Source organism: Scleropages formosus, chromosome 15 (assembly GCF_900964775.1).
Source record: "Scleropages formosus chromosome 15, fSclFor1.1, whole genome shotgun sequence".
In the NCBI taxonomy this organism is placed as follows: Eukaryota; Metazoa; Chordata; class Actinopteri; order Osteoglossiformes; family Osteoglossidae; genus Scleropages; species Scleropages formosus.
The window spans coordinates 13,694,416-13,721,247 of record NC_041820.1 but is presented as its reverse complement, the minus strand read 5'-3'; the positions used below and the strand labels follow the sequence as shown (position 1 = coordinate 13,721,247).

The 26,832-nt window shown below is 40.3% G+C and overlaps 1 protein-coding gene across 3 annotated transcripts in view; it reads left to right on the top strand.

The window, feature by feature from the left end:
• The first annotated feature begins 1,982 nt into the window (after positions 1-1,982).
• Positions 1,983-26,832, top strand: part of smoc1 (SPARC related modular calcium binding 1) — a 51,449-nt gene continuing 26,599 nt past the window's right edge. For all 3 annotated transcript variants that reach the window (XM_018727297.2, XM_018727295.2, XM_018727296.2), the window contains exons 1-6: positions 1,983-2,334; positions 20,577-20,742; positions 20,884-20,967; positions 22,908-23,020; positions 23,382-23,481; positions 25,518-25,565. In XM_018727297.2, the coding sequence (XP_018582813.1) occupies positions 2,221-2,334; positions 20,577-20,742; positions 20,884-20,967; positions 22,908-23,020; positions 23,382-23,481; positions 25,518-25,565 (625 nt within the window). In that variant the 5' untranslated portion in view covers positions 1,983-2,220. The remainder of the gene's footprint in view (positions 2,335-20,576; positions 20,743-20,883; positions 20,968-22,907; positions 23,021-23,381; positions 23,482-25,517; positions 25,566-26,832) is intronic.

Below are 26,832 nucleotides of genomic sequence, written 5' to 3'. Positions count from 1 at the left end.
CGAGTTTGCTGGCTGTATAAATGAAATGGCAGGAAAGCAGGCAGACGTGAACATCTGCCCTGTGGACTTTGAATCTTTTCCCCTCGGTTGTGTCTCACAAATGCGCGCTGGTTCGGCCTGACTGTAGGGACGGGGGAGAAAGAAGTGTGAGAAGCTGAAAAGCGTAAGGGAGAGGGCATGAGGAGAGATGAAGGAAAGGGATGGACAAAGAAGAGAAAGGCAGGGAGACAGAGGAGTCTCCCAGCCCAGTTATTCAAGCTTCCTGTCCATTGTACATAACAACATAATTATGTTAATTGGATACACATTATCTTTCATTGGTTGGCCTTTCATTTTTTTTTGTCAGAATTTCTTCAGGTTTTTTTCTCTGTGAATGCGTGTTTGTGGGGAGGAGTGCGTGTCAGTGTGCTCATTTGTCTGTGCATGCGTTTCTAAATGTATATTTTAAAATCTGCACATACCACGTTTTGTTTCAGTAGGTTTGCATCTGCAGACACATGTGCAAGTGGTCCTGTGCATGCACCGTGGGCTTTTCCGTGGCCAAACAAATAAGAGAGTTCATTTTTGAATATCTTAACAAGAGCGGTGTTTCTTTTCACTAGATTCTCAAAGAAAAGTGCTGGAAATTTATGCTCGGGGTAAGCCGGTCTTGTGAATGAAGACACATCAGAGATACAACATTATTTACAATATAAAGGTGTAGCTCACTGAGAATACGGGCAAATGAATGCTGTAATTGGAGCCACAAGGATAAAAGACAGCAGAGAATAAAGGCGAAGAGAAAAGATTGGAGGGAAAAGGATACAGCCAGCTGCTTAGAGCCGATCGGCAACCCTGCTCACCCCCAGCACACCATCACCCCACCCCCAAACTACAAACACACAGTCTGGCCTCCTGATGTGCTTCTGACAGCTATTGACTTTAGATGTTTACCATTGTATCCCTGGTCGAGAGGCTGAATGACACAGCAACGGAGTGCCAGTCTATTCCCATCCCAGAGCCTGTGTTTTCAGGCTTTGTGTAAGAACGGGACCCTCTGACCCCACTCTTCCCTTCTTTATGTATTCATTTATTTATTTGCTCTTTACTTACTAAAGCTTGCCTTCAACTCGGCCCTTATTATCTTACTGTTATTTATTCATTCAGCTCATGCTTTTCTCCCAGACAACTTAAAATGCTTCATTTGGACACAAAGACACTCAGAATTATTCACCAGTTTATACAGCTGGGCAATTTTTACTGTAGCACTTTAGGGCAAGTACTTTGCCTAAGGGTATTTCAACAGGAGTGGGGACTTGAACCCTGGTCAATTTCACTGGAAAGCAATGTTTCCAACCACTGCACCACATGCTGGCTATTTATTTGAGTTATTTCAGTAACTTAATGCTAAATTAATAATAGGAGTGTCACTATGTTAAACTATCACATCCCATCTTTCACATACAGAAGAATATGCTTACATTTATTCATTTACTAATATTTTTCTCCAAAGCGACTTAGTCATCTACCCCTTTAATAAAACAGGGTATTTCGCTAGAGCATTTTAGGTTAAGAACCTTGATCAAAAGTAGAAATGAAGAGGTGGGATACGAATGTGCGAGCGGAAAGTAGCGGCAGCCCCTTTTTAATATGTGTCAATCATTTGTATATATATTCACGTTTTTGTGCATAAACATTTAATTCTTTCTGTATTCTTTGTCGTGTTCTATGTTCCTTCCTATGTTGTTTCTAAGTGCAATTTTAAAGAATAAAGCTCAAAAAATAGCCGTTCGAAATATTAGGTGAAAAGCACTACAAGTGAGGTGGAGCGATATTAAAGGAGCTCCCCCGTCGATCGATGCGCGAAAAGAGCCGTGCGACTTCGCTCAGGGATACTCGATCGCCATTGGACACAATAGGTGTCAATCACCGCTCTCGTACCCGCCCACTTAAGTTTTAAATGGGTCCCAATGGAAGTTGAGCCACTTAACCTGTGGCGGTCGTGAGGTTCGAGCGCTCCGGCACGCTGGATAAAATCCGTCACTATGGTGACAGCCAGTTCGTAAAGGACCGCTCCCGAGTAAAGCTATGTAACTGTACATACATAGAAGTACAAACTATTATCCCAAGAAAGCTGGTTTTCCGTGCTCATTTAAGATCGTATCGAAGTGAAGTAAAAGCAGTGAGTTTAAAGTGGGGACGGCGGTGCGACAGACGCCCTTCAGACCCTGCAGTCAGTGAATGATGTTTGCCCGAAATTTCGCCGTTTTCCTTTTCTCCTTCTTTTTCGCGCTGCCGCTGCTGTGCCTCCTCCTCCTGCCTCGGACCTCCGCACAGAAGCCAACAGGTCCACGGGTGAGTGAGACAACCGTGAAACACATGTATGTAAGAAGGATCATTAAAAAGCCTAATGTCATTCAGTTAGAGCAGCGTACGGTACGTGGGGGAAATCGGGGCAGATCGATCGATGTGTCACCGCACATGATTTAATGCGACACTTGGAGCGCTTGTCCAGAGCCGGGCTTCACATCATGTCTCAGTCGTACTAGTAGTAGTGTATACACTTTTAGTCAGGAGCTGAGAAACACACCCTGCATCACACACACACACACAGCAGCCTTAGGATATTTTATTATTAGCTGTCCGAAACAAAGCCTCTGCAGACTTCCAGTATAATTATTTTTCCCACGAAACTTTCTCAAATAATCACGATGTCGAGAAATCATCATTATCGTGTCATGTTCGCGGTGCCCTCATGGTGAGGGTGAGGTGTCACCGCACGGCTGTGGCGCTCCGGTAATGTCCCCTGGAGAAAGGTGTGTGTGTGTGTGCGCGCGCGGCACACACACGCACCCACACACACCCACGGAAAAGGTGTCCCCACACACCGCTCCGCACAGTGACAGTGCTGAGCTGCTTTTCCCCGTGACAGGCTTAGGCTGTTCTTCTTTTTTTTTTTTTTTTTTTTTTTTATGGAGTCATGGTCTTTGCTGACAAAAGTATGTTTTGAGTTTTTAGTGCTTTATAAGTGTGTTTCTTTCCCGTAGCGTCACCCGCCCGCCCCCCTTTAACCTGGAGGAGTTTGCTCTGTGCTGATGAGTTTCTCTTGTGCGCTTAGTTACTCCCCATTTTCATCTGCACCCGCTTGTCTGTTTTCTGTAAAAGATAACACCTGACATTTATTACAAGTGAACGAATGAATGAAGTGCTTTGCTTGAATGGAGAAACGCAAGAAGTAATAATATAATAATAATAATAATAATAATAATAATAATAATAATAATAATAAAAAAGTTATTCCCGTCTTCTGTAGGATCCGATACAGTTACTATGTATGTTACTGTTCAGAAATGAAACAAGTTTTAACCATCAAAAAATATATTAAGAAAGAGGAGGAGTTTTCATTACTGACTAGTTTCATATATAACTTTATAAAAACAAAAAAAGCTAGAAAGGTTGTAGTATGCAGGGTTGTGGGGAGTGTGGTGGTGCAGTGGGCTTGGCCGGGCCCTGCTCTCCGGTGGGTCTCGGGTTCAAGTCCCGCTTGGGTGCCTTGTGATGGACTGGCATCCCATCCTGGCTGTGTCCCTTCCCCCTCCAGCCTTGTGCCCTGTGTTTCTGGGTTAGGCTCCGGCTTGCCGTGACCCTGCTCAGGACAACTGGTTTCTGTGTGTGTGTGTGTGTGTGTGTGTGTGTGTGTGTGTGTGTGTGGGAGCATTAGTGTGTGATTACACTGTACTCTTGTCCATGTTAAAACTCCTCAAAATGTGTTTGTGGGGGAGGGGAATAGGTGGTTTTTCTTGGGGGGGAGAGGACAGCCCCTCTTTTCTGTGCCATTGCCTTTGTACAAAATTGAGGAGGTGATACAAAGTTATGCTTCTGTGGTCATTTCCATGTCGTGGAAGACATCATAATGTTCAGGAAGAACACGTGAATGGATGTCAGGTGCATGTTGCTTGGAAGATAAGAGCTTCATAGATTTTATTAAATACATTTATTCACTTAGCTGATGGTTTTCTCCAAAGCAACATACAATGTACTTACAATCATGTTACCCATTTATAGAGCTGGGTAACACTACTGGTGCAATTTTATGGTAAGTACCTTGATCAAGAGTACTACAGCCAGAGTTTAGGTTTAAACCTGCAACCTTTGGGTCCAAAGGCAGCAGCGCTAACCACTATGCTACCAGCTGTCCTGATAGCCAAGCAGCACGTCTACGACAGGCAAGTAGGATTGAGTCACCATCACATTATACAAGGTTACATCTACGCCATCTCACAAAGGCTTTCAGTAACACCCTTGCTGAGAAGCTTTCAGCTCATCTCATAGAAAGCAAAATTTCCATCACCTTACGCCTTATTATTTACACCTTACCTTTAGCTGCACCATCTCACGGGTTATGGTTAAGTGAAGCACCTTGAACCACTTTTCTACAATCCATATTGAAGAAAGACAGGGCGAACATAATTGCCTTATTAAACAGGATAAACATCACAGCTTTTGTTAGATAAGTGCTTTCTTTGGAATGCTTTCGTTCTGTTTTTTTAAACCTGCATTAGCTCTAGATACAAAAAATTCGGTAAGATAAATCAGAACTGTCCAGGTCACAGTTTCAGATGACTAAAATGTATGATAGATTGCATACGAGAGATGTGGAAAAACATATCCCCCACTCTGTTCTTCTTGGATGTTACTGGCACGAAAACTGTGCATAATCATAGCTGAAGGGTAAATAAATTTTTACATGGTACAAAAATGCAGTCTTAAATTGAAAAAACCAAAGAAGTATATTCCCTTGCCATGGCAAAATAGTGGCAGTTGCTTTGCTACCATTAACTTTTGCCATAAAGCCATAAATAATGGATAAATTTCGTATAGCATGAAAACACGACCATATTCAAAGATTTCTACTTCAGTGGAAAGTCCAGTTCTGTTTTGGGTAATTAATTATTTCTGACAGTAGACAAACTCTAATTTTCCATAGTTTGACCAGAATATAGAAAAGGCATTTACTTTTCCTTTTAGCATCTGAAAAGGATGTAGATTCCTTTTGAATTTAAAAACTATAAAAGACTGTGTTTCACTAACTGAAGCAATAATTTTACTGAATTTTACAAACACATAAGTTTCACCAAAAGTTTGGTGCTAATGTGTAGCATATACATGCATAAAAATGACCAAACTGTTGGGTCTTGTGAAGGCTTATGCCATTACCTCACTGGAACACTAAATAAGCAAGCCTACATGTTGGTGTCTTATTTATGTACTATCCCTGTTTGCACAGGTAAACATAACCCAAAAACACAAATGCTCTTTCAAAGAACAGTGGTGAGCTGACCAGGGTAAAGGCTGTTTTTTAAAGACAGGGTGTAAATCTGTTTGGAACATGATGGTAACTAATACACTGTATTTATGAATCTGGCAATAACAAGTTGCAGTACTCTAGTTTATTAAAAGCAAAGTGTACTTGTCTGTTTCTCTGTATTACTTCTGACTTATGTGGCTTGTGAAATGATAAAAAGGCCTCGTTGCATTTCTAACTATTACAGTTAAATTATTTAATGAATTATTGTAGATATGTGTCTTATATTCTGTATTATTCTGTTTAAGCATTTGGCATGGTTAGTTTGTACAAATTTTTATTGCAGTAGTTTCTGCATGGAAAAGCAGGATTGAACTTTATGAATGACTTTGAAATGTTCTAGTTGGATATCAAGTGAGAAGGTTTTCCGCACAGCTGTGATCTTGGAGCAAGAGAACCTGCGGTATTTAGAAGTCAGATGTGTAAGAATATGGATTTAGTTATTATGAGTTCACAGGGTCTGCAGTTCTGCACTAGCTACATGAGTACAGTATGGTTTAGGAATTCTTCTGCTAATGAAATCATGCTTATACGAAGTAATACAACACAAAGAAATTTGCGATGGTATGAATAATTAGTGGAAAGAACCAGAACTTAACCCCAACCTATGAGGCAGTGATTTGTTACAACAGGTGGAACTGCTCCACCTCTATGGGAGACTGCTCACATATTCTAATGCTTTCATGTATTTCAAAGTGGGAGGGAGACATGAGCATTCAAGCAAACTAGGATAAAGTATGGGGATACACCTCTAGGCCTTCAGAGAACCTTGAACTGCAAATATACATTAAAGCATATTAATAAAGCCTGTTTAATGCCATAGCTATGGTACCGAATATAGATGAAACAAGATCCGTTCATCATTTGTGTACTTCTGCAGTGGTTGGAACTCATACACACGTTTTATGACTGTCCGGTCATAGACTTATCATGGTTTTACATAGCTGAAGCATTGTCTGCTATCTTAGAAACACATCATCCAAAAGATCTTCATTTTCCGATGACTGATGATACTGTTTTAGCACTGCTTGTTCATCAGAGATGGACTCTCAGCAGCAGCAGCAAAAAAGAGCATTTTGGGGCTATGGATGGACACCTGTTCTGCCACTTAAGCGTAGCTGGCTAACTTTGGGAATATTGCTCTTGTGGAATGTTCAACAGCAAAGTTGCGAAAGGTAAAAGAAGGGACAATTAAATCCTGCACATTACTTTCCAAGGCCTTATTGCATTGAATAAGGTTTGGAGCACATTCTGGGCAGCCCTGTACATAGTTCCTGTTTTTATTCTTGTTGTTAAAAGCAAATAGATATTAATTAAAAAGATCCAGAAAGTGAAAAGCATTTACCATCTACTCTGCCTCTTGCGATTTTATTTACTATTTAGTATTTAATGATTTGTCTGTAAGAGATATAAATGTGTTTCCTTTTGGAATAGAGTGCAAGGAATAATTATGTAAATAGTTTATGTTCTGGCACATGTGCAAAAAGTTAAGTAGTGACAAAATCTGCATGCAAGTGTGTGCAGATCATGCATTTAATGTCTTTTTAAGTTATACTGTATAATTATTTTTAGGAGAGTAATGAAAACATCTGTCAATGTACTTTATATCTTGGCACTTTCTGTATCCCCTCCTCCTGTGTTTTCCTGTTTATGATATTGCCGGTAAACCTCTGTCTGCATTCAGCAAAGGTCCCAAAACCCAACTCTTTTATACCCATTTTTCCCACAATCTCCTGACAGCTGTGTAATTTTGTTCCGGTAAATCTGCTATTTATTTGCTGTTTCATTCTTACTTTTGTAGTTCCTTGATAAAGTTACTTGATAAATGCATCTAGTAAAATTATTTTATCAGACAAACAAGCGGTGCTTTGATTATAGTGTCTTAATTTGTTGTTGAGTGTGCTTTTACATACAGTGAATGTTGTCAAGCATCTGCCAAATAAACATAAATGTAATATTGTACTAGTTTTACAGTGAAAACTCAGAATTGTAAGTGATTTTTTTCTTCAAAACAAATGACAACATTTAACAAATTTAATAAATAATTTTTCATACAGTTGTCTCTTGTTGTTTAGTATAATACTTCCTTGTCTGAGAATTTTTATCTGTAACATGACAAATATTAATGGAGTACGGTATTGATTAATGACTGTGTCGGTATTGATATTGTGTGGAAATGCTCTGTTTTGCATATCTATTAATTCACTTTAAATCCATAGCTGTATTTTCAAGGGTTAAAGATATAAGACAACAAATTAATTTGAGTTCATATGCGTTGAAGGTAACTGACACCTAATTTTTTGGATGGTAAAATTACGTATTTTCAGTGAAGAAGTTACTCCGTTTTCTTGGCTTTACATTTACCATTTTCACAAATTGCTTATCCAGTTCACACTCATGTGGTCCAAAGCTTTTCCTTGGAAACACAGAACATAAGGCATGGTACACTATGGGCAGGAAGTTTGCATGTGTTTATTTTTCTGGGTCTTTTCTCTAAAAACAATTTACAGCATTAAGCTACTTAGTTATTTATAAATGTACCCCAGCAGACTGGGGTAATTACTGTATTCAGGAGTACTACAACAAGAGCAGAAGCTGTAAGGACTATGCTACCTGCTGCAGCAAGTCCATTATAGGGCAGTCACAGACACGCTCAATGAAACCTACTCATTATCCACTTTTAAGTTTATGGTCTTTATTCATAGAGTTTCTTCCAGGTGCTCCGATTTCCCGTCACTCCAAAGACATGCAATTCTGGTGAATTTGTGTCTCTAAATTGCCCTTAGTGGACAAATGGGTGAGTGTTTGAGGATACCCTGTGATGGACTGGTGTCCCATCCAGGGTGTCCGCTCTCAGCCTTGTGCCCAGTACTTCCGGGAAAGACTCCGGATCACTGCAACCCTGCTCAAGACAAATGGTTATTGAAATGGCATGGGTTTTATTCACTTATTTCCATTCATTCAGTGTCATTAATTGCATATACTCGGTGGTGGTCCAGACATGGGGCCTCAGAAACACTTATTTGCATCTGGCACTGAATAGAGCTGTGGACATGATTATTGTATTTTGTTTTCAGTCATTTGAATTTAATGTAGTTATAAGTTAAAAGAAAAATGGAAAAAGCCTTGAGAGTTTATTGTACCTGTGTTAATTTAAGAAAGTATGCATGATTGAGCTTCTTGTGATTCAAAGTAACTTTGCTTTTGCATAGTAAACAAAAGGAGTTCTAAGAAAATCAAATTAAATATAGTCCAATTGTGTCATAATTTGAGGAGCCAGTGTAAATATATTTGCATTGTAGATTCACGGGGGGGGCGTGGTGGTGTGGTGGCATGATGGGTTTGGCCGGGTCCTGCTCTCCGGTAGGTCTGGGGCTCGAGTCCTACTGGGGGTGTGTTGTGATGGACTGGTGTCCCATCGAGGGTGTGTTCCCCCTCCTCCAGCTTTACACCCTATGCTGCTGGGTTAGGCTTTGGCTCACCGTGACACCTGCTTGGAACAAGTGGTTTCAGACAATGTGTGTGTGATTTTAAAGTACTGTTATGTGTTGTGGAAGGAGAGTTTTGTTAATAGAAATTGAAATTAAATTTGTTGATTTAAAGGGGGTGGCTGGTGCCGTTGTGGTTGGCACGGCTGCCTTTGTTCTCCGGAGGTTGCCGGTTCGATCCCCGCCTCTAGCTGTGGTCCCCTTGAGCACGATGCTTGGCCTGCAATTGCTTCAGTACATTCGCACGACTACGTGCCTGGGTGACTAGTTGTGGCCCTGCGATGGACTGGCGTCCCATCCAGAGTGTGCCCCAGCCACCCCCTCGGCCTTGTGCCCAGTGTCCTCGCAATAGGCTCCAGCTCACTGCAGCCCTGCTTGAGACGAGCAGTTATTGATGTTGGTTGGTTGTTGCTTTAGTGATATTTGATATAGTACATTCATGACTCAAAAAGCAAATGCTTAAATAACTAAAGTCACACTGAAGGGATAGAAAGACTTTTTTTTTTTTTTAGGAAGATTTTGGGAGAGAAGTATTTCACCACACTACTGGCAAAGGCCAGATGTTAATGCAGAGCATATGAAAGGCCACTAAGTTTTACACTCCATCATATGTTTTTTGCAAACCCAGCCCCACCCCACCCCACCCCACCTCCACCTCTATTTTGTCAAAAAGTATCCCGTCGGGGGGGCTCAATAACATCACCCCCCAGCAGGTGTGAGCCCTTCGGGGGACTCTTAGTCAAGATGGAAAGTACACTAAGCATTCACCCAAATACATAATCACAGTCCAAATCCTGAATAAACATTGTGCTTATTAACACTCTGATATTCAGTATTAAACACTGTAATTAGAGCTGTGCTAACGAGAGGGATAAGTATAGTCAGATTTTAATGGTCACAAGTTTGGATAGTACAGTAGAGGCTTGTGATAGAACTGTGGTCTTTAAAGAGGCTGTAAACGGGTATTATTTGTAAAGAATTAGATATTCTTCCTATTCAAGGTGTTTTGGCAGGTTAATTGAAGCATTTTCTACAATTTGTTGTATGGGAGATTACGCAAAACGAAATTACGGTGAAATGAAATTAGGGGTGTAGTGGTTTGGACTATATTTCATGGATATACACATGGAAAGAGAACTTCTTGTTTTGGCCAGTTTTCTGCCTGTATTAAAGGAGTTTTGAAAAATCTTTGAAAATAAAGGAAAACTTGCAAACCCTGGTCAATACCCTTTAATATTTCCGGCTCTTTGATGCCTGGTTTGCTTGTGTGTGAAACGTTGCAACATGACAAAGTGTTGAGTAATCCTTGTGTTGTAAGATTAAAAAGAAAGCCACGGTTTGCTAAGGGAGACGTGCGGTGCTTTGGAATTTGTCATGTGTAAAGAATGCAGCTTTTACCAAGTGCTCTTTTCTTTGTTCAACTCTATTTGTCTCAGCTGTTTTGCGAGGAGGAGATGGCGTACTTGCTGAGCCAATAATTTGAGCAATATTTATGATTGATTTGACTGACGCTTTGGTAGATCATGATATGCGGCGCTCTGAACCTTTATAATGCAGTTAATCTAAAAATAGTTGTGATCCTAAAGTCTGTCTGATTATAAAATACACCTTTTGGGTTGTATCATCGAATTAGAACGTTTGAGCCTTTGAAAGCTCTAAGAAAGAAATGGGGAATGAGATATTTCATCTGTTGTTAATGTCCGGAACTTCTGCAGAGCATACTTGCTCACAGTGACATACCAAATGGATGCAAAGGTTTGAGAATTCTCAAGTCCACCTGACTTGACCACCCTTGAGGATTACTAGTCTTTTGCCCTTGCATTATTATTATATATTTGCATTTATTTGCATTTTCCTGTTTAGTCTTTGGGGCTGCAACCTAGTTCTGCTCTGTTATTAATAAATAAATACTTTGTGAAGTCAAAGCAAGTAGGGTCTGTGGGGGATAGTGAGATGGCATGAGCAAAACATTTATTTGACACTTTTCTCCAAAGCACTTCCAAAGAATTCTATGTAGTGTTATCAGCCCACACACCTTATTCACCAAGGTGACTTACACTGCTAGATACACTACTTACAATGGGTCGCTCATCCATACATGAGTGCGACACTGAGTGGAACTCTCTCTATCACTCACACATTATGGGGGAATCTGAGCAGCATGTCTTTGGACTGTGGGAGGAAACCCACGCAGACACAAAACATGCAAACTCCACACAGACTGAGTGGGGATCAAACCCTTGTCTTCTCACACCACCCAGGCACTGTGAGACAACAGCACTACTTGCTGTGCCACCGTGCTGCCCCAAAAGGGGATAGCATCTGCATGAAGGCATTGTAAAAGTCCTGTAAACTAGTAAAAAGCCATGTATAAGGGCCCCATGCTGAGGGTGCACCCTACCTGGTGCAAGGCTGCTCAGGAGCTTGTCCTTTGGGACATTTATTAGCACGGACGTGAGTCCAGAAGCGGGAGGCATGTCCGATATGTGTGCTTCCAGAGGTTTGATGGCTGAGCGAGCTTGAGTAGAGCTGGTCAGAAGAAGACGGATGCCTGGGCAGGGGATAAATAAGTTAGCAAAGTGAAAGCTGTGAACCATGTGTTGACAATTGATAAATCCTGGGCTTTGTAGCAGCAAATACAGTGAAACATACTTTATACATTTTGATTTTGGATACATGTTTGTAATTACTTCTTGAGGTACTTTACTGAAGCAGTCTAACGAGAAAATCAGTTCAGAATTATTTAGTATTTGGTTTCTTGTGATATTTTAAAGTTTGATTTTGCCATTCAACCTTGCAGCAATTGACCTGCATATGGGACTTGCAATGGACCTGCGTATATGTAGAAAATGTAATATGCCAAATATACGTATATTACTATAATAGGCAGAACTTGGTATTTTGATAACTGATGTTATTTATAGTTTCCAAGATTTAATAATATCACCTAAAAATGTACTTCTCAGATTAGCAAAGATGAACAGTAATGCATTGTAAGTGAGACTGAAATGGAAGGTGTTGGTGGTAGATACTTACTCATCCAGTTCACAATTAGTGCCCATCATCAAGTGGATTCTAGGAAGAAAACTGGTAGTTTGTGGTTCTGTGCAGTAAGTGTTTCCAGAGCCTTTTAGAAGCTCATTATGTTGTGCTTTCCAGTGGCCTGGAGTGGCCCTCGTGTCCAGCTCTAGTGCCTTGCTGGAAGGAGACATACAGTGGCCACACAGTTCTCCTTTTCTTGTGAGGATACCGGGGGAATAATGCAAGTGGAATATACAAGTCTGCCAGTTTCCGTTTTCCAAAAATAGGCGCGCAAGATTGAATAGTTTAAAAAGGGTTTTGATGGGAACCCACACACAACTATTCTCTTGCATTGTAGTAGTGGTGGCCTTTAGATGATTTGATGATTGCACCTAAACTTCATGCATGTTTGTTGCGTGCGTAATTTAATATATATGGTTAAGTATTAACAAAATGCTATTCCTAAGTGAAAGTTTCAAGAATCAAACTTTAAGTTCCTTAGTTCTCGTAAGCCTGGGCAATGTCCTGGGCAGACGAATAAGACGAGTAAGTTGCTGTGATTGTCAGCAGTAGGTCATCATGCAGCATAATATGATGATTTGCTCCATCAGTTCCAGTTCAAACTGCCACTCAGCTGAAGCCTTTTTATTAGAGCTACTGCTTTTGGACCCAAAGGTTGCGAGTTCGATTCCCACCTCTGGGTGTAGTACCCTTGAGGAAGGTACTTACCCTGAATTGCTCCAGTAAAATTACCCAGCTGTACAAATGGATAAATGATTTTAATCATGTAATAATTATAACCTTAACATCGTAAGTTACTTTGAAGAAAAGTGTCAGCTAAATGAATAAAGGTAAATTTCATGAAACTATTCTTTGGAGAATGATCCCATTATTTTTTTGCTTGTTACAGTTGAGTCGCATAGCACACAAAAATTGTGGGCGTCGTTCACATGACATCTGTTCTGTAGTCATGGGCTTGTTTGGGAAGAACTGAGTAAAGATTTAGAACTGTGCTCACATCATTTTGCTTATAGCTTCGCTGGCAGCTTTCCTGTGTCTCTCCTGTTTCCCCGTATACAAGCCGAACATATGGGACGATGATCCAAAGTTTATTTAGGGACCGAACGCTTCTTTTCTCATCTGTCTTACAGAATTATTTAATAATTCTTTCAGTTTTGATTTCCCCTCCAAGCAATAAGTATGAAGAGGTCAGCTGTACAAGGACCTTGCTAACTGAGATGACTGTACTGTGGCCAGGATGGGGCATTAGTGACACACAAGGAATGTTCTTAATCAGATTTTCACCTGCTGTGGAACTGGGGGTTATACTTTGTCTTTTTTGCTTCCAATCCTGGAAAAAAGAAGGCAGTTACATGTTTTCTTGCTTTTTCATGCCATGGAAACTTTTTTTTTTTTTTTTTTTTTTCCAGGAACATTGGAAAACAAGGAAACTTGTTTTTCTTTATCCCACACTTGGGTGTATCAACCGTGCACTAATTTTTAACAAGTTAGGGCTGTAACTTTAATATACACATCCCTGAGATGAAATGCCGAGGTCACTCTTTGACCAGCTTACTGATTATGATCTGGTTATTTACAGCGAGGAGGAGTACTGTTAGTATTAAGCGGGTTCTGCTGGTTACAGCGGTGGGTCGTTTACCTTGGCACAAGATGAATGTGGTGTGATCGGGGTAGGCAGTCAGCCATACCTGCATGGTTTGCAGTTTTATTTTTATGTGAACAACACTGTCGTTTTTGTGAGAAGGGAGGGCTGCCTGGTGGGGTACTTCATATCGGTTTAAAAAAAAAAAAAAAAATTGTATTTGTTTTCCACCTGCTGCTGGTCACTGTGCTGGTCACGCCGGAACTGAAATGTGGAGTTAAAAATTAGTGCAACTTTGAAAACTGGACGTGCGGCAATGTGGGAAGAGCTGAAGATAAGAGTAAAGGGGAATGAAAGGGGTGATGGCAGGATAGAGGGAGGGTAAAGGCAGGTTAGATACGCTGCAGGACAGGTTAAGGGCAAGCTGAAAGCAGTCCGCACTACAGAGGACAGGCAGTGGGGTGTTCGGAGTCTCTCGTGGAGTGACCGACACACCCGCTTCACGTCTCCGGTGAGAGATTCTGTCCAGCGACCCTTATGCTTCCCGGTTGGCAACAAGCTTCAGCCTAATTTCAGAAAGACTTTGGTGGAAAAAAATAAATTACAGGTGTCCTATTAAGACGCACCTAATGTGGTTTTTGTTTTGGGGGCTGTTTCGTGTATTTCTCTTTAGTTCTACGGCATTTTAGCATTCTTCGGTTCTTCAGCAAGGAGTGTTAATTAAAACACTGTGAGAGATGGCATGTGTTTTATGGATTTCTTTATACCAGAATGTTAATTGGTGGACAAAAGTGATTAAATTGGCGCATTAAAACCACACACTGTACACAATTAGTACTGGCCTTGGCAGACTCATTTCTACATCCCCCAGTAACAAAAAAACAATCTGCAAAGTTTAATTACCTTTTTTTTCTTCTTTTTGACAAATGAGACCATTGGTGATTATGGACACAGTTGAATCATTAAGTGACATAATGACATACTCACACATTAGGGGTTGATCTCCAGGCTTGACTAAGCCAGGACGTCCCTTTCCTAGTGTCATCTCCCACAGAGATGTCTGGTCCATGTTCCATAACGTGCATATACTGTAATTATTCTACACCTGTTTTTTTTATTTTCCCCCCCAAAATTTTTTTGCTTCTCTGCAGTCAAAATTGTCCATCAGTCTCTGCAGTTTCCTCATCTGTCTGGCAGAAGATGATTGCTGATATGTGCTCCTCCTCTCCGTGACCCTTCCTGTCTACACTGTTTTCATAAGTACTTTTCTATCCAATTCTGCCTCTCAGTTCCTCAGTGGAATACTGTTAATTTGTCAAAATCAAAGACTGATCCCAGTCAGAAGCAAATTGTGACTGGATCTGTAGCTCACCGAGTTCTGTGATGACTGTGTTTGTGTATGTTTTGCTAACCTCTTGAGGACAGTTCTGTAATAAATCTGTCCCCTAGGACAGTAAACCCTGAAAAATAGCTGTGTGGAGATATTCCAACATTTAAAAAAAAAAAAAAATTGCTTGTGTTTTGGAAAAAAATGCAAACGTAAGCAACTCTCATATGTTTTACGTTTTGTTTGAATGGGCTTTGGAATCATTTATTGCATTAAAGTGAGAGTCAATGTATGAGGTTCTCACTATAATGTGTAGAAGTTTAGAGCCTTCAGTGAGAATCCACTGCCAACTACAGTATAACAGCATATTTAGAGTAATTCCTGTAAGGTTATGGAAGAGCACTGATCCATAACTACAGTGTGGTATTATGGGCAATTTGTCAAAAATAAGGAGCATATACTTGTAGCTCATTAAAATGTAAGCTAAAGAGCTTTGATAACAATATTATGAGTGAGTGCATGTAATAATTTTTGTTACAGTGAATTTTATAGCTTAGTGCTGAATCTGTCCAAATGAGTAAGCCCTTTCCAACTTATATAAAATTAATTTGAAAGTCCATTGTTATTGCTGGAGAGCACCTATTACGCGCTCCTCTTCTTGATGTGGTTTGGAACCCATCTAAAGGAACTTTCTTAAACCCTCATCATTTTTTTAGTACTTAATGTTTAAAGATGGATATAAATCTTTTGCATGCTGCAGGTAAAGTTCTTACTGTGTTACTGTTAAATCATTTCATGCCAGCAATAGTAAAATCACATTCGTCAATCACAGTTCGAGAGCAAAACATGAGCCACTAAATACACACACATTTTCAGAACCGCTTGTCCCATACGGGGTCGCGGGGAACCGGGGCCTAACCCGGCAACTCAGGGCGTAATGCCGGAGGGGGAGGGGACGCACCCAGGACGGGACGCCAGTCCGTCGCAAGGCACCCCAAGCAGGACTCGAACCCCAGACCCACTGGAGAGCAGGACCCGGTCCAACCCACTGTGCCACCGCACCCCCGAGCCACTAAATAATTTTAAGAAATTCTGAAGTTTTTCACTGGCTTTACTTTTTGCAGCATAAACTCGCCAGCCCATCCCAACATTTATGATATTAAGTGATTGATTGCTTTGGGACTTTAAAAGCAAATGATGCATTACTATAATTGGCCAGGGCTGTAGAAAATGCAGCACATTAACAATATATGACAACATTGCTTGTTGTTATTCATTTGTTACTGTTAAAGGTCACTGAAGTTCCTCAAAGCTGATAAAGGCTACTGTCTGTGATCTTTGGCTCTTTTTGAGAGGCTGAGAAACTTCCAGCTGATTTCTCTGAGATGTTCAGATGGACGGGGGGGAAGCGGGATGGACTCTGGATTAGCTTTCGGTTGACTTTTAAATCACCTTTAAACGCGGCTTCCTTTGGTTGCGGATTTTATTGTGTTGCGGTCCCGTGCCGTGACTAAACTCCGGCTCTCTTTAATATCGCGTTTGATGTGTCACTTTGATTTCTTTCTGTGGCGAAAAGCAGTAAAGATATTAAAATGATGTCTAAATTTATACGTTTTTCAGGAGCCTCCAAATACAAAATCTGCGCCATAATTCCATTTTACTGTATCTGCTGTCAGCAGAATTCTTTTCCTGCTTTGAGCTGTCTAACATGTTTACCTGCCAGCTTTGTCTTCTGGCAATAATTCAAGTCCTCTGCGATAGTTTATGGACATTTTCAGCAGTGCTTAAGGATGGCAGTTTAAGTCTTGGAGGAGGCCTGCTGTTTTTCCCCCTACAGAACGTTTTTACCCTGGATTGCGTCAAATTTCCAGCTGTTTAAGCAGGTGAAGTGTAAAATTGTAACTCTGAAGATTGCTTTGGGTCACATGATGCAAGGGTCTTTTGTGTATAAACTAAGTAATGTAGAAAACAAAAAAGTTCTAGCCTGCTGACACCAGAAGGCTCTCCTTGACTTCACATTTCAGGTGTTCACAGGTTCACCTGTAATTCTTACATTGTCCATTATAAAGAAGCAAGAAAATTAGCAGAACTCATTTGCCTTTACACTTTCTTGGGCAGGAAGGTGTCAGTGACACCTTGAAGGTACTCAGGGGAATGCTCCCACCATAAGTTGAGAATTTTGAGTTTTTTTTTTTTTTGCCTGCATTAGATTCTATCTGGTTGTACTTTGACTTTTACTTTGTATGGATTTGTTGCGTTTATGTTCCTCTGGCTAAGCGACTGGAGGCCAAAGTTATAGCATAACTGTATGTTAGTCTCCTCATATTTACCTTTCTTTGTCCTGTAACTGCACTATGTCAAAGAATTTTGTTTTTCTTATATTTTTGTATTTGTTTTATTGTGTTTAAATGTCCGAGAGTCACTGAAAGCAAATGAGTAATTGATTACATAGTTTGCTTCATTTGTGGATGTGGAAACTGCCTTTTTATGACATTTGTTATGAGCTTACTTCACATGTAGCTGTCCTAACGCTAATTGTAGAACTTGAACAGGCTCTGGGCTGCAGTCTGCTTTCTATATACAGTAGCTAGCCAGCTTACCGCTGTAACGGGAAACCAAACATTACTGTTACTTTGCCGACTCCACTTTCTGGAGTTGCTCAAGTGTTTGTTGTTCAAGTGGAAAGAGTCGTGCCAAATGAGGGCCTGCTGAACTCATTCAAATTGACAGTGGGCTCAGTGTGCTGCGTCCGCGGTGCCCCTCCTGTTCACACGATCTCGCCCCGGGTCCCTGCACCTGAAACGGCACGGCATGGCGGGCCGACGGCCACATCTGCACCAAATGATGACGGCAGCACAATGAACAATGGGCAATCATTGTGGACGCTTTTTCTGGGAACCCCGACATCGCAGGCACTGGATGTTTAATGCCTGTTTCCGTTGGAGATGGTTACAGGTATCTTTTCCAGACTCTTATCGCTTACTCATGCAGTTTGGAGTGGCTTTTCATTTATTTTCCTCTGCAAAGGTTGCCAAGTGCCGGCTGACTGCGTGCTGACTCCGGTGGGACTTCTGTCTCAGCGGTCGCAGCACTCTGAATGTGAACCTGCAGCCCTTAAGCAGGAACCTTTCAGCATAGCAAGAGTGTGAGACAGGGCATCATTGTTCAGGTGTTTCAATAAAAAAAGATTCATGTTGGAACATTTGGAGAATTCTCTGAGAAATGACCAGAGAGAGTCATCGTAAAATCTCTTGGAAATATGTATTTTAGGAATAAAATGGAAAATATGGTCATCCACTCACTATTTTATTTCTGCAATGAAAATAGGAAAATGTATGAGAAATTATAAATTAGAAAACAATAACCCATGAGTCCATTTGATTTTAAATCAATTTATTTTACCACTAAGTTTTTCCATCTCTTTGGCTTTGGTGTTTCAAATATCAGTCAAAGCACATTGTCACTGATTGGAAACAGAATGAATATTCTTCCATTTTGTGTTGTATCAGTAGACTACATACGCACAAAGTCTACAACCGCTTGTCCCGAGCAGGGTCACGGTGAGCCGGAGCCTAACCCATCAACACAGGGCACAAGGCTGAAGAGTACACACCCAGGACAGGATGCCAGTCTGCCACAAGGCACCCCAAGCAGGGATCAAACCCCAGACCCAGCAGAGAGCAGGACCCAGCCAAACCCACTGTGCCACCGCATCCCCTTGTCATGGGGCTGGATAATGGAGGGGCAGTTTTCCGCTATAGTCAAATTGTTCAGTTTGGGTCACACTGCTGCAAATGCTGTACTAGTGGTTAAATTACAACAGCTTCGGGATGATGCTTTTGAGTGCAGCTAAAAGAAAAAAATGCATTTGACTGAGACTGGAGCGTGAAACCAGTTACACTGTAGTTCTTCAGGAAGGTCTGGAACATTTCACTTCAAGGGCAGGAGAAGCTAACCACAGCATTCTCATAGGGAACCTCAAGACATCTTGTTGACTGCAGCAGCCAACATGATGTTTTCTAGAAATCTGCTGAAACTGTAGCCTAATGGGATGTATTTGTCCATGGCTCATGCCAAAGTCATTCATACATTCAGTGCAGAATAAGGATTCATTTAAATGGGCCAGTGCTTGGTTTCTGAGCCAATATACACCTCCCATGAAATAAACCTTGCACATGCTTTTTTGTACTTCTTCGTAGATGATTGACTTTGTTCAATTACCACAGCTCAGGCAGCATCATCTCTGTGCTGCTCACCGCCAATAATTTTTACATTTTTCTAATTAGAAATGCAATAATCAACTTTGGTCTGTTATACTGTTTTAGGGTTAATTTACAGACTGTGATGTAAAATGAAAAGTCCTGATACTGGTGCCAGCTTCAAAGCACTAATACTGCTTGGTGTCTGCGAAGACTACATGAAACACATAGAAAATGTGTAAAGAAGGTCACATTTTTTAAATGTTTACTATATTCAGTTTACAGTCAAAGCTATCGTACATATTTAAAAGCCCATTAAAACTCCCTTCCATATTTTTTTTTTATCACTCTTAGCTTTTTGTCTCAAACATGTAAAGCTGAAGTGTTACTTCCTTGATATAGTGAAAGGTGCTGTTGGCGCACTTGCTCTTGACTGCCTGCTTGCTGCGAGATCGCGTGCCCATCAGAGTCATGCTCCAGCCAAGGCACTGGTTGCCAGTGGGCTGTAATTCATAGTGTTCTACAGCTCCTTAGCTCAGTGTGTTCTCATGCTAAGATGATAACCTAGCAGGAATGCTTCAGGCCTGGCAGCACCAATGTTTTCACTGCTTTTTGTCTCTCTCCTGTGACATCCTGCAGCACCTTGGCTAGATCCAGTGCTGTGTCTCTCTTAAATCTTGGAGAATTGTACAGAGAATGATCAGAGCCAAGAGAAAAGTTAAGGGGAAGAATAATAGAGTGTAAACCAATTTATGTTTATTGTTGCTGTCAAGAAAATACGAGTCTAGGGAAGGAAAAGCACAAAATAATTTAAAAAATAGATGTGGAGAGAGGGGAAATAAGCTTGCAATTGTACACCAATCTAAACTCCATGGCTGGGCTCCTCTAGACTGGAAAAGAATTCCTTTATCATTAATTCTGTAGAGAAATGTTCCTCCTTTGAGCCCATGATAAATCTTTATCTGAATCAAACTATTGTACAATGTGAGTTTCTGTCTTGGCCAAATGCTGCCTGAATGTACATAATGGCATTGCTACACAAGGAACTCAGCGGTTGTATATTACTAAATACCTCTGTTGAATATTACAGACTAATTAGACAATCCATAAATCAATTGGACAGCTCCTTTACTAGCTAAAGCAATACAGAATTGTTTCGTTATATCCCCGGTCTGTTTTTGTTGTGCTGTTTATATTGTATTGTTATCCTTCTTTTGGAATCCTGTAAGGTCATTTCCATTGTACGGATTGTCATTCGTGTTAAAGGGGCAATATACTGTGCATGCACTAATTGTATATGCAAAAGTATGTGTTTATTATAGTTTACATTCAAAATAAATGAAGATAATTCCACAAAAGTGAGCAGTATTTTTCATCAATAAAGGATACATGGAAAAAGAGTTAGAGACAAGAAGCGTATGTTGCTTCTGTCTCTGCAGGCTCTGAATTAACCCATATGTACCTCTGGCTTTAGTTATCTTGCACAGGTGAATCTGAAGACCTGAGAGGAGCTGCTGTGGCTTTGTATCCTATATTGCTTGCTACTCTTGTCATTGGTATATTATTAATCACTTTTGTTTCGTTCTTCTTCCAGTGGCTTATTGGAGACCGGGAAAGCCAGTGTGGTGTCATCTGCTCGAGGACTCAAGGCAAGCCAGTGTGTGGCTCGGATGGGCGAAGCTATGAAACTAGCTGTGACCTACAGAGAGCCAAGTGCAGAGATCGTACTCTCTCTTTAGCTCATCGCGGCCGCTGCAAAGGCAAGAAAGCAACACAAAGTTCCATCTTTTCTTTTTTAACCCTCATTTATTTTCTGTGCAAAACACAGCACCTACCTGTGTCATGTTTGCATGCACAGGCAAAAACAGTGTATCATGTAATGTTTCATGGGGTTGTTTCAGGTAAAAGCTGGCAAAAAATTGACCAGTCCCCTGCAGGACCTGGACCAACATCCTCATCAGAGGGAAAGGACATTGAAACAAGAGGTATGTTGCTGCTACCCCTGTCTTCCAAAGCCCTGAACGAACCTGTTTTGTTTAGAAGACTGAAAAAATTCCTGCTTTTTAGACTTCTGGTGGGTTTGTTCCTCTTCCAGAATGTGATGGTTTTGTTTGCCTTCACAGTGGTTGTGTTAATTTTTCAAACTGTCACAAAGTTTGTTCATCTTCCTATAACAGTCAAAGATCATGTTTCTCTTCTAAACAGCCATTGAGTTTTTTGGCTCCCAAACAACCCATTGGCTTAATGGATGAGTAGCTGAAGGAAAAGGAATGCCCCATTCATACCAGATTAGAGTTGAAACACCAGATGATGTCCTACAGTATCACATGGGGTTGAGTAGAGACGTCTTTCATTTTCCACCCATTTGGGCACGTATAAATCTTTACAGATTGAGGTCATATATTTCCTGAACTGGTGGCTGACCGGCACTTACTGAGGATAAGATGAATTGGCTTAGAGTAAGGGTCGAGCCTTCTTCACATCTCTGTATTTAAGTTTTTCACCTGTTCTGGTTAAAACGAATAAGGAGGGAAAAAAAAAAAAAAAAAAAAACTCCTATACCAATAATTAGGTGTGTGTGTGTGTGTGTGTGTGTGTGTGTGTGTGTGTGTAGTAGACCTTATTCCTCCCCAGAGAATCATGAGTCTTAGATCCCCCATCTGATGAACGTGAGCAAACTGCTTTTTAGCCAAGGAGTGGTCATCAATCATGGCGACAGCAGGGAAAAAAATAGTGCTAAAAACTGCTCTGTAGTTAGTGCTCATGAAATGAAGCCATAACTTTTCCCCTTTGCTAAATGAAATTTGTTCTTAATGTTACGTTAAGACTATCATGACACCATCTCCATGTATCGTTGGTTTGGGTTCAAGTCGGATTGTTGTAGTCTCCTGTGTCCAGAGGAGTAGCCCAGGAGTCTGGCGTACTCCCACTGAACTTGGCATGGCTTGACAAGGCTGACAAGCTTTGCTCTGAAGCTCACGGTGTGCTTCTGATTAAAGCTTCAAACCAAACAGACCAGGTCCACATTCACCCTGCTTTTCTGACTATCGATCACCAGGCTTGAAGGTCCACCAGGTGTTTCATGTTTTGCCATTTTGACAGGTCCAGAAAAATCAGCTTAGAAATATGGGGTGGGGTTAGCGGCTGCAGTGGCCAATTAATGCGGTGTTTTCGCACATGAAGTGTGTGGCTTTACGTGTGTATGTGTTTGGAGGACAAGGGAGTATTGTGTGTTTTGGCAGCAGGCAAGTGACTTTAGGACTAGGTATTCTGTTCCAAAAATAACTTGCACTTATCAGAATTTCCAAGAAAAATTTGGGAACTCACACTAAGACCTGAGTGTTTTGGATATAATATATTCCTTCAAAGGAAATTACCTTCAAGAGAAATGGGTGGAATGTAAAACTCTACCGTGTGGTCCTCGGTCTATGCTATCGTGAGACTATTAATGTCTTTCTTCTTTAAATACATATTGACTTTTTATCCCGGTGACCTCAGTGGTTTAGCCATACTTTATCTGATAAAATATATTTCAAAAATGATACATAGCAACTGCCATGCATAACTTGTAAAATATTTTGATTTGTCTACAGCAGTAATAGGTAATGGTGAACTGACCACACAAATATTCTTAGTTTGCAAAGGGATTTCCGTCAGACATAGAAACTAAGCATGACCTCATAAGTAAGGTCACATAATTCAGTACGCTTTAAATATTTTACAACTCATTGTGCTTATTAATCAAGCTTTTCACACGGTAAGATAGTGGAAAATAAATTAAAACTATATATTTTGAATGGCCTCATTGGCCTTACACCACGCAGACATCGTCCAACCTGCTCTTCTTTTACTCCTGCTGCCCTTACCGTCATGTTTGCGTGCGGAGAGTGCATAGTGACTTAGTACAGGTGTGCTTGTACTACAGACGCTGACCACTCCAAGTGCCGTGCTGAGAGGACCCAAGCCCTGGATCAGGCCAAACGGCCACAGGAGTCCATCTTCATCCCGGAGTGCAATGAGGATGGGTCCTATGCCCAGGTCTGAGTTGATCTGTAAAAATGATGCACTGTATGCCTTCTTTTGTCCAAACTATTTAATGTATTCGCGTATCTAAGAGTTTCTCGTGTGTATTTTGTATTCTCCTTTAAATTAGACTGATTTTATCCACAAAGTGTCTTGTCTTATGTCTTGCATTTCCTGTACTCAGGAACATCACACCCTTTGTGTCAGCATAGATGGATCAGCTAGTCCTTCTTCAGTTCAGTGTTTCTGATGTTGATTTGTAGAGTCTGATAGTATTTTTTTGAAATGGGGCCAAATTAGGGTCATAGCCCCCATTTGGCTGACACAAGGTTTAGGTGCCATCCTATCCCCATTTGCCTTTCCTTGCTCCTTTTAGGTTCAGTGCCACACTTTGACAGGGTACTGCTGGTGCGTCACACCCGACGGAAAGCCAGTGAGCGGATCCTCAGTCCAAAATAGGACCCCTGTGTGTTCAGGTACTGTTTATGGAGAGTTTTTTTTTGGTTTAGTTATGATTCACCAGCTTTGAGTATTCAGAATTTCATCAGCATTTTATACAGAACTTGAATGACCCAAATGCTTGTGCTGCAGTGTTTCTGTGACTAAGTACAGCTGGTCTTGATCAGAGCAGTGAGACATTCGCAGTCTATAATTTATTCTGTGCTGTGGTCCAAGGTGGTTCTTGTCCATAGTCTGTTTGCTGGCCAGTGATGGTTCTGTTTCGGAGGAAGCCGTGCGAAAGGTGGTGCTGCTGAAACTGGATAAATACAGCTGGATGGACTACAATGTGTGTTGTTCTGAATTATTACCGATGGCAATATATTAATTATTCCCCAGATTTGGACTGCAGCTCTTGCAGACCTTGTGGTGCTGGATTACAAAGTTTGATCATGTCATTATTAGATGAGATGACCAGGTAAAACTCAGCTGGTGAGCAGGAGCATTCCTGGTGGTCTTTTATCTGGGGAATATCCATGTGTTTCCGATCCAAATTCGAACTCATGCTGTGCTAATTTTTCTTCTCTGGAGTCGACTAACAGAAGCCAAAAGTCACAGGATACGGAAACAATTCTTCAAACATTTATCCTTTATCTAGAGAACACATTGACGCTTGGATGAGAACCCATAATCAGATGTTTCGACAAGAACAGTGTTACTTATACATTCCTGTCTCTTCATTCTGTCCTGCATAAGATCCAATATTTTTATTTTGGTTTCATGCAAAAGTATGTTTTTGCTTTTGGGTACTTTTGAGACTTATTTGAGTATCATGAAGTATAATCTGAAAGCAGTTTTGGCTTAGTGCCCTCAAGACTGAGCAGCGACAGATGTGCAAAGCACAAATGCTAAAAAATGAATATTGGCATGCACCTTTCAACCCAGCCTAGATGGAAAGCTCTCAGTCTTGTTCAAACATTCTCCTATGCTTATTTGTCCAAATGCCCGTGTTTGAGTGACCAGAATGATTCACGTTAAATACATTTGCAGGAAACTTTCATGAATTTATGGGAACTCATGCTGGGACGAGTGGACTGTCAGGTAGTAAATTTCATGATTGCCTTCATTCAGATGTGCCCTCCACCCTATTTCAGTCGGTTTTAAGTATCTAATTTTCAACACCTGTAGCATCCATGCATGCAACCTCATATAGAACTGTAACTCAGTATTTCCACAAACATTAATTATTATTAAATGCAGAAGTCCAGCATGGAGAAACTGCATTGTTCTGCTTAGTAGTCAGGCAACATACTGAACGATGGACTAATATATAAACTACGGATTCATGTTTTGCAAGTTTTATTGTTTGTAGGTTTTATTAGAACACCCTCGAACTGGTATGTAAAAATCAAGGATTGCAATTGAAATTTGATTCTTTCAGGTCAATGACAAATGAAAATGAAAAGTTGAGTAATGTCATGCTCAGTATTAGGAAATTTAATTGCAAGCTGGGTACTGGGTTTTTTTTTTTTTTTTTTTTTTTTTTTTTTTTAAATTACTTGAAATGTCTTAATTTAATACTTGGCAACTATTAATAGAAATGATCAGAAGTCTGTGTTCCAGCTGTTGAGATGGAATGATTTGATGGGAATGCTTTCTTCACTTCTGTATGTTACTTTTTGTCATAAGAATTCTTCTGTCCAAAATTATACCTTTATTATTGTTACTCTGAAACTCAGAAAATAGCTTTACAACCTTTATGTGGAAAGCATTGAGTACCTGGCTGATTTTAAAAGTATTTTTTTATTTTATTTTATGTCTATGCTAAAAACATATTTATTAACTTTATGGACTTAATGCTACAGGAAAGTTGTTTCAGTTGGTTTTGTGTAAGATGATGTAAATGCTACATGGTTTTGCTTTCATGCATTATAGAAAAGAGCAAAAGTGCATTATACTCCTACAACTCTAATTGTTTGTTTCCCCAAGGTTGGGAATATGCAGTCAGTGTGTATGCTATATACATGCATTTTCCTATAAAGGTGTTGTGCTGTTGTGCTTTTTTTCCATAAAGGTTCAGTAACCGATAAGCCACCAGGACCACCTAGCTCTGGGAGAAAAGGTGAGCGAAGTTTCGTTTGTTGAAGTAGTTGTTTCAACTGTGTAGAATATTCATAGCGGAAACTCCTCTTTATGTGGAGAAGGTTCCCTCTCACTTTTACCTCTCTTTTTAAATCTCCTAACTCATGCTCTTTATCTGTACTGTATCTCTTTGGGATCTGCTAAGCAAGTCAAATATGATAATATGAAAAAAACACTTATCACAACATATTTAATATTTCAGCTTTGATCTGACTACCTGTACTAATACATTGTCTGAAAGAAATGTTTTTTGTCATAATGTGTTACAATGTTTTCTTCCACCCTGAGCCTGTGACAAGGAAAATGTGGGAATTTTTTATTGTGAGTACTTGGAAATTTGTTAAAACTTAAATATTCTGACATTAAGTTTTATGTATACATTTATACATTTATATAAATAATTATGCATCAAAGTAACCATTAATACTGTAATTAGTAATTTCATATGTAAATTCAAGATCATATTCATATGAATATGTCATTTACTTGTACACCAATGTAATAATTTTATATTGTCATTGATTTAGGAGACAGTGTTTGTTATGTTATCAATGCTATATTAGTGAAAGTATATTTTTACTTAAAGGATCCAAAAGAATGATTTCAATCTATACAAAGTCTAGAAAATAATTTTGCAAAATTTTACATCTGTAACAAAGTTATGATTCACCAATCCGAATTAACGTTGATTGTTTAAAGACAGAAACCTTATAAAGTATTTCTGATATGTTTTGCTTGGGACTTTTGTCATGTAACGTAAACCACTGCAGTCCTTTTCATTTGGAAAAGGTCATGTGGATAAAAAGTTGTAGACAGTGGTTATTGGTTACTGTAAGTCTTTGTTATATTTATCTGGGTTCAAGCTTAGGTTATATCATCATGTCATTAGTCCATTTGCACTGAGTTCTGCGGGCAGTGGACCACAATTGCCAGTGTGCTGTGAGCAGTGTAGGATTTGGATTAAACTCCCCCGGTGCTTCAGAGGGAGGGCAAGGAGTCCACTGTGCTGGGTCAGCCCATTGTTGCACTGATCCAACTGCCATTGCTTCAGTCAACAATAAGTCTTCTGCCTGGCATCACTATGTGGGAAAAGAAAGCAAACACTCAGTAAAGCAAATCAAAGGAGCATCAGACAAGAGAATGACTGAAAATGAGAAGAAAAGTGGGTAAGGGGTCTAGAAATCCAAGTATGCCTACACAGGGAAATTCATAGCAATGAATATGAAAACTATAGTTCAGCTACTATG